Here is a 14682-nt window from a genome sequence, read left to right as displayed (position 1 = left end):
AAAAGAAAGAGTGGAAGGAGGGAGCGGGCTCTCTCATGGGGGGGAGAGTAATTGAGAATGTGTAGCAAGGTGTATATGGGTTTTTGTGTAAGGGACTAACTTGATTTGTAAACTTTCACTTAAAGCACAATAAAAATTTAAAAAAAAAAAGTATCCTCACATTCTGCTGAAATTCCAAGTACTATTATCTTCCAACATTTTGTATCTAATTAGTTGAATGATAATGGTTTTGTTTTTTGTTTTTTCCTGGAAATTTTAGTGAATATATTCTTTAACTAACCTTCTCAAACTTTACATCTTAGCCTGGCTTTTGGATGATGCTGAATGTGACACATTCCACAGCTGAGGTCACTACACAGTAGGAAAGGTGTGATTATGAAAAATTCTAAATATCTATTCTACATATAAATATAAAAATACATATAAAAAATAATTACACATTCTACAAATAAGCAGAAGTTTTATATAAAAAACAAACTGAGAATTCCTAAGCATTTTAATGGTTTACTGAGAGATGCTATTTATTCATCTGAAAAAGTGTTTCAAGGTATAGGAAATTTTCACCTATTAGAATGTTTTAGACAAGTACAAAAATACTTCCTTAAAACACAGACTCTATGATCACATTCTATTATATATAGTACATAATACATAGTACACTTTTCAGAAGACTGCAAAGTAATTTAATCTTCTTCCTGTGACCATAGCATTAAAACTTGAAGAAACCAAGTTTATAGACCACATTTATGTTCACATAGTGTATTGTTCATTCATTTTGGTCATATCTGCTTAAGAATTTCATAAATATTACAGTGCAATTTAACAACTCATGAATATGCTTAGAATAAATACGTGATTTTTGACATTTTAATCCACATTTATGTTTAATATACATTTCTTAACTTATCTAAACTAATACAAAATATCAAAGCAAATTCCATAGCAATTATATGAAACAAAAATCCATCAGAACAACTTTTTTCTGAATCACAAACAAAGCACTTCCTAGTAAAAGAAAGAGAAGACTAGTTCTTAACAGCCCTCCTGGGGATAAACTAGATGTAACCAATGCTTCCTGCTGAGTTACTATGATCACAGTTCTTTGTGGCACAAATTTTTTAAGCAACCCTGGAAACAACTTCAAAGCTTTCTCAGAGCCCCCTCAATGATGCGATTAAGACTTAAGTAAAATGCCCACTTAGTAAGTGTCAGGAGCTAGCTGGCAGAGCATGCTTAATTCTCAAAAGGGATGGATGAATGGAAGGATGGATGGATTGGAGAGAGGGATTGAAAAAGAAGGGAGCAAAGAAAGTTAAACCAATATAGATTAAGATTTACGGATATAGAAAGACCTGCACCTATGTTATCTATATCTACCTACACATCTATTTTATATATATATATATATACATCCATGTTATATTTTCTACCTTAAGTGCTTTTTGAAAAATTGATATGCAACTGAGTACAAAATTTATAAGGCCAGAGTAAATATTTTACTATTAAATAAAGCTTCATTTAAAAACTAGGACTCTTTGCTAATTTGAAGAAAACTGCTAATCTTTCACAATGTTTCCTCTACTTTTTCTAATTTATTATAGATATTTAAAGAAGAAAGACTGAACTGTACAACTGGCTCCTTTAAAGTTGATAACTGACTCCTTAAATGTTGCTGTTTTCCAGCACCAAACCTGAGACCTCTTACTCTGGGCTTTCTCACTCTAATCCAATCACATAGCTACAATGATCACTTCCATGAAGAAAACTTCCAATTTTATATTTCTAGTTACCAGCCTTCCCCTAAATCTAAACTCCTATTTTCAGCTGCCTACTTACTGGCTATCTCCACCAGCATATCACTGATTTTTGTGTGTGTGAATTAAAGGCTTAATTATAAATTCCCTTTCCTTAAAATAAAACTACAATACCAATTTTTCATTTTTGGCTCTAGATGTAATAATTTTAAAATATACAAAATTTCAATCTTGGCAAATTACTTATAATCTATTAGGGGACCTTGATTTTTAATGAAATATAAATTTGTAGTAAATAAAGAACTCTTTCAGTGCAAATCAGACCGCCAACTTTTGCACAATTCCAGGTAAACATAGATCAGACTTGCTTAAAATAAGACACATAAAGCGTAAAGAGATAACACAAAAAGATCTGCTTTTCTGTTTCAAAGGTTAGCTTAAAAAAAAGCCTACCTTTAAAAAAAAGTCACTAGCTTCTGAACAATACTAAAAAAAAACAAAACAACCGTTTTTAATTAGACTCCAACTAAGATTTGTAGTTCGTATGCATACACAACACACAACCCTCAAGACAAAGAAAAAGAGCTATTTCACAGTACTGTGAACTGTATTACCTAATAAACAACAGAACTAAATCAACACATATTATTACAGAGCTCAACTATATAAAAATCAAGGGAAGGATCAATTTTTCCTCAAAAACCATGTGATATCACTTGTAACGAAGCTGAACAAAGCTTAACATTTTGATGTCTTTAAAATAAAAATACTTCAGTAATTATTTCTAACAGTTCATAATTTATAACACATATTTTCTGTAAACAACTAGCATCTAAGAATAAAATACTAGTGTAAAGGCTTACTTATAGGAAATAAAAGCAGAATGCTTTAAAAAAATACTAAGTTTACCTATCAAAAGTGAACATAAAATAGGAAATAAGCCAGCAACCATAATCCATGTTATGACCTCACATCCAGGATCCAGAAGTAGCTATTGCTTTTCGTACCAATAACACAATTTTACTTTGGTGTTATTGTAGTTGAACTAATGTTGGTCTTCAAAAAAACTCTGACTTTTTTTTAAAACTAAGAATGTAAAATTGAGACCTAGGCTAATACATCAAGAAAAAATAATTAAAAGCTAAGTAACAGATACACACATATACGAAAAATCAGCATATAAAGCAGTGGAGAAAGAACGGATTATCCACTTCGTGGTGCTGGAGCAACTGAATGTCCACCAGAAAAGAAAAAAGAAAAGCAGATTCTATGTAAGTAGCCTCTAAAAGGGACCTACAGAGAAAGTTGAAACAGACAAGGTTCCATAAAGGTAATGGATAACTTCTTCTAAGAATTACCACCCAAGAAATAAGTCAATCACAAAAGGTCAAATATTATATGAGACCACTATTATAAAAACACATGAAAAGGTCTATACACAAAAAGAAACAATCTCGGATGGTTACGAGGGAGGGGAAGTGTGGGGAGCGGAAAACACTAAATAAAAAAAAAATAGACAATAGATAAGTGGTAACTTTGGTGAAGGGTAGGAGAGTACACAATACTGGGGAAGTCAGCGCAAACAACTTGACCAAAGCAAGGTCATGGAAGCTCCACAGTCACATCCAAACTTCCTGAGGGACCATGGTCTCGAGGAACATCTAGCTCAACTGTCATAGCATAGTTTATAAAGAAAATGTTCTACATCCTACTTTGGTGAGTAGTGTCTGAGGTCTTAAAAGTTTGTGAGCAGCCACCTAAAATACTCCACTGGTCTCACCCCATCTGGAGGAAGGGAGAATGAAGAAAACTAAAGACACAAAGGTAAGATTAGTGCAAAGGACTAATGGACCACATCTACCATGGCCTCCACCAGACTGAGTCCAGTACAACTTGATGGTGCCCAGCTATCACCACCAACTGCTCTGACAAGGATCACCACAGAGGGTCCCAGACAGAGCTGGAGAAAAATGTAGAATACGATTCTAACTCACAAAAAAAAAAAAAGACCAGACTTACTGGTCTGACAGAGACTGGACAAACCCTGAGAATATACACCCCAGACACCCTTTTAACTCAGTACTAAAGGGACTCCTGAGTTTCACCCTTCAGGCACAGATTAGACAGGTCCATAAAACAAAACGAGGCTAAATGGGCACACCAGCCCAGGGGCAAGGACAAGAAGGCAGGAAGGGACAAGAAAGTTGGTAATGGGGAACCAACAGTCGAGAAGAGGAGAGTGTTGACATGTTGTGGGAGTGGCAACCAATGTCCTAAAACAATACGTGTATTGTTTAATGAGAAACTAATTTGTTCTGTAAGCTTTCATCTAAAGCACAAGAAAAAAAAAAAAGTGTTCCACCCAGAAACGTCACCAGGCCCAGGAAGTTTCACAGAGGAATGGACCAAATATTCAAAGGCCAGCAAATTTATTCACTGCTACTTAAACTACCAGAGCAAGTAAAAACAAGGAAAACTGCGAACCTATTTTATAAAAAACACATACATACACACACACAAAAAAAAAACTCATCAATCTTATAAATACTTATGCAAAAACCCTAAATAAAATATCAGCAACCAAATCCAATAAGATACTAATGCAAGGATTATGGGCTACTGGAACTCCATTAATCTAATTCATCATAAATAATAGATTTATTAGAACTAGTGATCACCTCCTTAGTCAAGTATTCAAACTTGGAACTACTAAACTATAGACCTCCTGATGGCCTCGGCATCATCTATGAAGTATATTCTTATTAAAAATGTTTAATATGAATCTGATCAAGCCTTTAGACCTAACTTCAAGTTTACAAGAAATAAAAAAGATGAATGAATTAAACAACTCCATGAGAAAGCAATTCAGACAAAACAAGAAATGTGTTGTTGCATATAAGACAACTGGCCTAGTCTCTTCAATAAATCAATGTTATGGAGAAAAAAAGTTGGAAGACTATCCTATTTTAAAAGCAGGGCTTCGAACTAGTTCTAAATGGTTCAGTCACGGCCAACAGAAACAAGGCAGGACTCTGAACTGGTTAGAAGCGGTTTAGTCATGGCTGGCTGAAGGAAACCAAGGCAGTGTTCATTGCATAGCAACCAAATCTCTAACCGGTTGGCTTTTGAACTGAGCAGGATACAGGCAGCGGTGACCCTCTCAAAGATGGCGGCCAACCGCGCCGTGTATCTTTCTCCACAGGCCTGCCAATAATTCAATCTCCCGCATCAGGCTCCTGAAAGTTTCCTGATACAAGAGATTGGATTGTTGGCAGGACTGTGTGGAGCAATGCACATGCAAAGCACCCACAGTCGGCTGCCATCTTTGAGTGAGACACTGCCGCCCATTTCCTTCTCGGGTCAGACGTGGAGCTTCCTACTTGGGTCAAAAGCAGAGGCAAGAGATTTGCTTGCTACACAAGGCATACACTGCCCTGCTTTCCTTTGGCGGTGACTGAGCCACTTCTAATCAGTTCTAAGCCCTTCCTTGTTTCCCTCAGCCATGACTGAACCGTTTAGAACCGGTTTGAAGCCCTGAAAAATATTAAGGAAATATACATAAACTTTGACTAGATTCTGCTTCAAGAAAGCAGCTATAAAAGCTATGTTAGGACAACACGGACGGGATGGCATTAGGGAATTATTGTGATAATGGTGTTGTAGATTTATTTATCCTTAATTAATTATTTTTATCCTTATTTTAGGAGACGCATGCGGAAGTATTTGTGGTAAAGTGTCATGATGTCTACAACTTATTTCCATATGGTGTACTCACACATACAACCATATATACATACATATACAGGTAAAGTAAAAATGGCAAAACTGTTAACTGTTGACTGCAGATGGTAGTTATCAGGTATTCATTTCAACATTTTCTACTGAAAATGAGGAAGATAGCTTCGAAAACAGTATCTTATTGTCCAAGTATTAAAAACAAGTAAATAGTAGCACACCTGATTTAAAGCATCTTTAATGTTTCATATGCCCGCTGCCCTCGAGTCGATTCCATTATAATATATATTTTGAAAATATTAGTATATTTTCAAAACCAATATTCACGTTTTGAAATTGATCAGAAAATGTTACAATAACCAGAATAACTCTTTCATTACTTACAGACAAAACACAACAATAGCAATACTTAACACTTATTTAACACCATGTATTTTTTTTACTAGGAACTGTTCTATGCATTTTTATATATATTAGCTTATTTAATTCTCTGAACAAGCCTAGGAGTAGGTATTACCACTATTCTCCATTTTTCAGGTAAAGAATAAGCCATAAAGGTAACACAGTAAGCGGCAGACCAGGATCCTAAGCCAGACAGCACAGCTCCTTCTACTATTACTATACAGTTCTCCTCAGGTAGGATAACCTACTGGTTTGATTATGCTGAGGTTATAATATCCACCAGTTCTTTAAGTTTAGTCATTCTAATAATCCAAAAGTATCATGATATAATTAAGGAATCACGAAAATTTAGATAATACTACATTTATAATAGTACACTAAGACTGGCTTCAGGTGAATTAAGTATATATTTGGTTAGCTGATAAGATCCACCCATACTCTTAAAAAATAACCCATTGCTGTCAAGTCAATTCCGACTCACAGCAACCCTACAGGACAGAGTGGAACTGCCCCACAGGGTTTCCAAGAAGCACCTGGTGGATCTAAACTGCCGACCTTTTGGTTAGCAGCCGTAGCTCTTAACCACTATGCCACCAGGGTTTCCTCCATACTCTTAGTAGGGGTTAAATGACTACAAAAAACATCTTCAGAAACTGAAAGATTTTAATATATTAGTCCATCTTGATTCTCTGGGTTAAAGATGGAATCAAAGCAGTTCTAAGCAATAAAAATAAATATTCATGGGATGGCAAATTTTCTCTTATGCAAAAGCCTGAACTTCAACTGTTTATCTGAACAGCTTACAGTATTTTATAGACATTTTAATAATTCAAATGGAATATTTTCAGTTAGAGTACAATCAAAATAATTTTTTAAATGAGAAAATGCTTTAAAAGTAAAAATGAATTTAACAGAATTGACTCAATTAGCCTGAAGCAAAGTACAGACTTAGATGATAATAGAAAATTACTGCTAATTTTCTTCGGTGTTAACAACGGTATTATGATTATGGAGAAGATTAGTCAGAATCAACTCAATGGCAATGGGTTTGATTTTTTTGTTTTTTTATGTTTTAGTTAGGCATATCAGAAAACTCTCTAAATTTTTAGTAAACAGACACTAATGGGTATTATTGCTCTATAATGTCAATATTTATATTTCCTATGAGTTGGAATTGACTCGATGGCAGCGGGTTTTGAGTTTGGATAGCAACCCTACAGGACAGAATTGTCCCATATGGTTTCCAATAAGCGGTTGGTGGATTCAAACTGCTGACCTTTAGAGTTAGTAGCCAAGTTCTTTAATCACTGTGCCACCAGGGCTCCTCTACAGGCTTAGTAAATAAAAATAATATTAGTATAAAATTAAATTTTCATTCAAATATTTGCAAGACTAAAAAATATATCTGCAAATATTTCTCACCTCTGGCCTATAATAAACAATAAGCAAAAATAATTTCTAGTTGGCGCAGTGGACAGTAAACTAGTTCTATTAAATACGTAGACATGCAAAATTTTACCTGCTTTTTCTTTCAATTAGAATGGCCACATAAGATGCTGGCAAAGCGGCACCAAAGCCAGGGCTCCATGAGTAGAATTTTCCAAGTATCCTCCTGAAATTCAAATTTGGAGTGCTCATATGAAAATTATAGTTGGTCATTTCAGTTATTACAAACAGAAGTTCCCCTTCTCAGTTCACTTTCTACCTAAAAGTCCCACAACACCTCATATTCAACATGCCCAAAACTGAACTCATTATTCCCCCCGCTTCCCCACAAATTTGTTCTTGCTCCTCTATTTTCCTAAGTTAATGGCATTAACAACTACCTATCCACCTATGTTCGACACTTAGAATCATTCTCAATTTCTCCTTCTCCCTTAACCCATATGTCAAATCGTTCCCTTAAATTATTCCATGTGTAATTTATCTCTCAAATTCAGTCCCTGCCTTAGTTAAGTCCCTTACCATCTCTCATTCAGGCTACTACAACAGCAAACTGTTATCTTACTTCTAGTAATATAGTCAGTCACATTCATTCAGACATTCCCTAGATCCACCACTTCTCACTGTGCAAGTCCTGTGTTCTTGATTTCCTTATCTATCAATAGCGGAACAATACAGTGTCTCATATGAGGACTATATGAGTTATTTCCCAGCACCATGCATGGCACATAGTAAGCACTCAGAACATGCAGGCTGTTATTACAATTGTTATTACTATTATTACTAATTTTTAACACATGATAGACATTCAACATATGTTTCTTTCTCCTTTGTTTCTACAACACTTGGTAACTTTTTCTTACAGCACTTGAAGTGTTTTATATTTTTTAGTTATATGGATATACCTGTTTTCATTTACTAGAATATGTTCCTAAAGGTAGGAGTTTCCATTGTGCCTTACACATTATAAATGGCCATTAGCTGCCTGATTTTTTTAAAGAGAAGAAAAAAATGGATATATTAGGAAGATTTTTTTTTTTCCTTTCAAAGACAGTATGTTCCTAAGAAAGGGAGAAGCAGCATGTAAATATTGTTAAGAAATTATCTGAACAAAGTTGGTCAATTGCACTCAGCTTAAAAAGGATTAGAAAAGCTATTGAGGAAACATAACTTAGATATTTCTGAAATAAACATCAGAAACCTTCTGCCTGAGAAGACCAACATAAAATCTACAAAGAACTTAAGTTATTAAATGTAAAAACTAAGGGGAAAATGGACTTGATCAATCAGTTACACGAGGAACAGGACATTACCTAAATTTTAAGTATTTCATGTTTTCACAACTTAATCAAATAGGCCTACAGAACATAATGACATGCTGTAACAGCAAGGAATCATTATTCCAATTTTTTAAAACTTCACAGTCATAACTTTTAGAGTTTCAAAAAGTTTTAAAAACTTTCCAGAGACCACATGATAAAGTTTGCTGCACAAATTTTCAACTCAATTTAGAGGTATGATTTTCTCAATAGCCTAAAAAATCTTATTATTTTCTGCATATCTAAAATTTTATAAATATTAATGATTTGAAGAAAAAAAAATATAAGAGATGTGGAAATTATGTGTTTAACTGCAGTGAAAATATACCTGCAAAACTACTTTGGGCAACGCTAATTGATTAGCACTAATATGAGGATAAAAGTGAAGATCACAAACTTATTAACAATTACTATTACCACTTTGCTCTGAGTCTGAATATTTATTTAACTTGTTTCCCTTAGATTACTACTGTAAATAACTGAACAGCTGCTAAAAAAAATTTTAATAATGTAAAGTTAACATTTTAACTTGGCAAATAAAATGACATTACTTTGGGTTTTCAACAATCAGTGTGGAAAAAGATAAAAAAAAAGGAAATATCTAATAAACATGTTAGTCATGTCACAGCACTCAAAAGAGTAGATTCTAACTGCATCTGTATTATTAACAGCATGAAGCATGTGGCAGAGGTAATGTATATACGACTGAATCAGGGCCAAAAGTTTCAACAGTAGGGTATACCAGGAGTTTACAGCTTTATATGAAGTCCTGGTGGCGTAGTGGTTAAGAGCTCAGCTGCTAACCAAAAAGTTGGCAGTTTGAATCTACCAGCTGCTCCTTGGAGATCCTATGGGGCAGTTCTACTGTGTCTTACATTTTACAGTACTTTTGAAGTATGTTAACTGTATATGAAGCTAACCTATATCATGGTCAGTTGTTTTTCTAATCTATGGAATTGAAAAGTTAAGAAATACTGATGAACAATTTGCTAATTGTAGCAGGTCTAAGAAAATGTATGATATATTAAAATAGTCCTGCTATCTGATCATACCAATAACCTGAAGTTTATGCTGCACTGCATTTTTGGGTCAAGAGACTCACAGCTCCTGGTTTTAAATACTTTCTTTGATATAAACGTCATTTCACAGAGATTAAAAAAAAAAAAAACACAGAGCAGTGACCTGAACTATATTTACGTAAACATCTCTGTTTCAGTTTCAACAAAGGAATCTGTATCAACCCCTAATGGTAACTATTAGTACCAACCTGAAAATGCAAAAGAAAGCCATATACAAGGCCCCATTAGTAGTCAAAAATGAAGCAGATTGTAGGATCTCAGGAAGTAGTTTGTGTAAATAATAGTCTAATTTTCGTTTCCGGAGAATTGCTGCAATCTGGAAAGAGAAAGGCTATTTTGTTTAATCCAACCAACTTTTCCCACTTAAATTAGCTCCTACATGGAAGCTATTGAATAAAAGCATATATTTAAATACTAAAATAAAAACTCTGATATTTTACTGGCTCCTCTGTAAAAATGCATTTTCCAGAACAGAAATGAAGATATTTGAATTCACTGAAGGTTTAATGGGTAAAACATACACCAAGAAATCACTACATGGATCATATGATGAGTTACCTCCAAATATTGAGATAAAATATTCATAATCCTTTAAAAGCAGTTTTAAACCAAAAAAAAAAAAAGAAATATATTTTAAATGGAAAAAATAAATTGCAATTTAAATAAAAATTGGATGCTGTAAAAAAAACTATATTACAAATTTTACTATCCGCCTAGATTTTACAGAACCTCAGTGACAGAAACCAGAGAAATTTATTCAGTTATTCAAACATGCCTACAGTGTAACAAAAACCATGCCAGGAATACAAACAGTAAAAATTAAAATTAATGATTTTTGATCTCCTACAGCCCATAAAAAAAGATCTGAAAAACAAATTTCTGAAACTATTTGGAGTTTTTTGTGAACTTTGAATTTAAAAGAAAGGTTTCTAGATTAAAACAAAAAACATCCCTGCTATAATTTAGTAATTATATATAAAAATCAAGACATGAAATCTAAGTATTTATTGAGCACACTATTAATGTAATAGGAAATATAAAAGAATATAAACCATAATAGTTCAAGATATAGATAGAAATATGAAGAGTGATTAAGTGTTAGAAAGGTAATACTAAGTGCCAGAGAAGTTTAGGAAAGGGCAAGTTTAATACAGGGTTGGGCGGAAGTTTCACAGAGAAGGGGATATGAAACGGATTTTGAAGAATAGTAAGACTCTTACAAATTACAGAGAAACAATACTTTTCCACCATAATGACATAGCACACCAAAAGTTAGAGCAACATCATTAGAGAATTGGGAATGGATGGAGGCCTGGTGGTGCAGTGGTTAAGAACTATGGCTGCAAACCAAAAGATCAAGCGTTGGAATCCACCATCCGTTCCATGGAAATCCTATGGGGCAGTTCTACTCTGTCTATACAGTCGCTATTAAACAGAGTTGACTCAATGGCAATGGGTTTCATTTTTGGTTTGGGGGAAGAGATGAGAATGGCAAGACTGACAACAGAAGGAAAGCTGTAGAACACTCTCCATTCATGCCCCACCATCCTAGAGATAACACTCTTCCTAAAGTTGGTGATCAACAAATCTAATAACCACCTCCTCTTAGTTCTTAATGTTACTCTACCCCCTTGAAGTCTCTGAAAATGACCATCACCTACTTCAATTCAATTAAACGAATTGTTATTAAGCACTATGCCAAACACAAGAAAAATGCAATGATGAAGAAGACCTGATTCTTGCCTTCAAGGAACATAAAATCTTTATAGAGAAATAAACACATACACAACAAACTAAAATATGGCAGTGTGGTAAATGCAAAAAAGCTCTGGTTGGACAGTGGTTAAGCACTCACCTGGTAACCAAAAGGTCTGTAGTTGGAATCCATTAGCTGCTCCATGGGAGAAAGATGTGGCAGTCTGCTTCCATAAAGATTTACAACCTTGGTAACCCTATGGAGCAGTTCTACTCTGTCCTATATGGTTGCTATGAGTCAGAATCAACTTGACTCCAATGGGTGGTAAATGCTAGATGACAGGAAGAAGAAACTGCTATTTGTTGCTGTTTTTAGGTGCTGTCGAATCCTGCCCATCCTTACAATCCTTGCCATGTTGGAGCCCATTGTTGCAGCCACTGTGTCAATCCACCTCGTTGAGGGTCTTCCGCTTTTTAGCTGATCCACTACCTTACCAAGCATAATGTTCTTCTCCAGAGATTGGTCCCTCCTAATAACACGTCCAGAGTACATGAGACAAAGTTTCACCTTCATCACTTCTAAGAAGCATTCTAGCTGTACTTTTTCCAAGAGAGATTTGTTTGTTCTTCTGGCACTACATGGTATATTCAATATTCTTCATCAACACCGTAATTCAAAAGCATCAATTATTTAGTCTTCCTTGTTCGTTGTCCAGCTCTCACATGCGTATGAAATGATTGAAAATTATCATGATTTGGGTCAGGTGTACCTTGGTCCTGAAGGTGACATCTTTGCTTTTCAACACTTTAAAAAGATCTTTTGCAGCAGATTTGCCCATCGCAATAAGTCATTTGATTTCTTGGCTGCTGTTTCCATGGGAGTTGATTGTAGATCCAAGTAAAATGAAATCCTTGACAACTTCAATCTTTTCTCCACTTATCATGATGTTGCTTACTGGTCCAGTTGTGACAATTTTTGTTTTCTTTATGATGAGGTGTAATCCATACTGAAGGTTGTGATGAGGTGTAATCCATACTGAAGGTTGTAGTCTTTGATCTTCATCACCAAGTGCTTTTCAAGTCCTCTTCACTTTCAGCAAGGAAGGCTGTGTCATCTGCATATCACACATTGTTAATGGGTCTTCCTCCCATCCTGATCCCACGTTCTTCTCCATGTAGTCCATTTCTGGGATTATTTGCTTAGTATACAGATTGAATTAGTATGGTGAAAGGATACAACCCTGACACACACCTTTCCTGATTTTAAACCATGCAGTATCCTCTTGTTCTGTTTGAATGACTGCCTCTTGATCTATGTACGGGTTCCTCATGAGGACAGTGTTCTGGAATACCCATTCTTCTCCATGTTATCCATAATTCGTAATGATCCATACAGTCAAATACTTTTGCACAGTCAATGAAACACAGGTATACATCTTTCTGGTATTCTCTGCTTTCAGCCAAGATCCATCTGACATCAGCAATGCTATCCCTCCCTCATTCCATGTCATCTTCTGAATCTAGCTTGAATTTCTAGCAGTTCCTTGTTGATGTATTGCTCCAACCATTTTTGAATTATCTTCAGCAAAATTTTACTTGCATGTGATATAAATGATATTGTTTGATAATTTCCACATTTCATCGGATCATCTCTCTTTGGAATGGGCACAAAAATGGATCACTTCTAGTCATTTGACCAGGTAGCTGTCTTCCAAATTACTTAGCATAGATGAGTTAGCGCTTCCACTTTTGCATCCATTTGATGAAACATCTCAACTGGCATTTCGTCAATTCCTGGAACCTTGTTTTTTTGCCAATACCTTCAATGCAGCATGGACTTCTTCCTTCAATGCCATTGGTTCTTGATCATACGCCACCTCCTGAAATGGTTGAATGTAGACCAATTCTTTTTGGTACACTGCCTCTGTGTATCCCTTCCATGTTCTTTTGATGCTTCCTGTATCGTTCAATTTTTTGCCCATAGAATCCTTCAATATTGCAACTTGAGGCTTGAATTTTTTCTTCAGTTCTTTCAGCTTGAGAAATGCCAAGTGTGTTCTTTCCTCTCAGTTTTCTAACTCCAGATCTTTGGACATTTCATTATAATACTTTACTCTGTCTTCCCAAGAAGGCCTTTGAAATCTTCTGTTCAGTTCTTTCACTTCATCATTTCTTCCTTTCACTTTAGCTATTCTACATTCAAGGGCAAGTTTCAGAGTCTTTCCTGACATGCATTTTGGTCTTTTCTTTCCTTCCTGTCTTTTTAATGACTTTTTACAAAAAAGGAAAAAACGGAAGTAAGAGGAAGTACAGAACAATTTTTAACAGAAGCTTAATTTCAAGTTATAGAAAAAGGCATTTCAAAAGAGTGTATTCTATTTCTTAAAAGCCTGCCTGAGGAGGCGGAGCCAAGACATCAGCAATGCTTTCGGTGATCCTTCTTACAACAAAGACCCGAAAAAACAAGTGAAATGATTATATGACAAGCTAGGAGCCCTGAACATCAAATGCTAAGTTAGGCAATCGGACTGAGCAGCAGGGGGAGGGAGAGACAGTTCAGAAGCAATGAGAAGTTGCTGGACCTGACTCACTGGGAACCAGCCCCTCGGGCAGTATCCCCCGGAGCAAATGCGGTGGGGCTAGCGGTAGTGTTCAGGAAGCAGTTTCCTCAAGGAGAGACAGCGGGCTGCACTGTCTACTCAACCTCTGGAGCCAGAGAAGAACAGCGATCTCGGCAAAAGCTAAGGGCTTGCTTTTATTTTACCATGCCCCCAGCCCCCAAGCCAGCTTCAGTGGCTGTCGATTTTCCTGGGCCTGAGATATGTCCTGCTGCACAAACGGTCTGGACTTTGAATATCTTTCACCCCTGCATGGACCTGTGTGGGCGCATTTCAGGAGAACAGGCCCTTGTTGGCACACTGCAACGGTGTGTATGCTTGGGATCTGACTTCAAGTGTTTCAGCTATGTGGTGGGGGGTGGGTTTTTGATGTTTCAAACCACTTTGCCTGTTAAACAGCGTCCTCACCTATCCATATCAGGGGCCTGAGGACTGGTGGCTCCACCCATGTCACCTAGCCACCTGCGACAGAGGTCCAAGGATAAGTGATGCCTCCCAGTCCTTACAACCAAGAGCATTGGGTGCCCATGGTCCAGCTGCAGAACCTACCCACTTGTGCACTCTAGGGAAGAGGGACACGCTTTCCTCACAGACACTCGGGATGGTTGTCAGCCCCCTGTCTTGTTCAAAGTGTGAC

At 36.0% G+C, this 14682-nt stretch overlaps 1 protein-coding gene across 7 annotated transcripts in view; it reads right to left on the bottom strand.

The window, feature by feature from the left end:
* TMEM135 (transmembrane protein 135) overlaps positions 1-14682 on the bottom strand; it is a 274512-nt gene that overhangs the window by 236268 nt on the left and 23562 nt on the right. For 4 of the 7 annotated variants that reach the window (XM_023558535.2, XM_003418551.4, XM_064288810.1 and 1 more), the window contains 2 exons: positions 9921-10048; positions 7411-7503 (listed from right to left, as the gene is read on the bottom strand). In XM_023558535.2, the coding sequence (XP_023414303.2) occupies positions 7411-7503; positions 9921-10048 (221 nt within the window). Of the gene's footprint in view, positions 1-7410; positions 7504-9920; positions 10049-11587; positions 13698-14682 lie in introns of all 7 variants that reach the window. The other 3 variants (XM_064288806.1, XM_064288808.1, XM_064288807.1) reach the window with 1 other exon arrangement.

Source organism: Loxodonta africana, chromosome 7, assembly GCF_030014295.1.
Source record: "Loxodonta africana isolate mLoxAfr1 chromosome 7, mLoxAfr1.hap2, whole genome shotgun sequence".
In the NCBI taxonomy this organism is placed as follows: Eukaryota; Metazoa; Chordata; class Mammalia; order Proboscidea; family Elephantidae; genus Loxodonta; species Loxodonta africana.
This window is presented reverse-complemented; position numbering and strand designations above follow the sequence as displayed.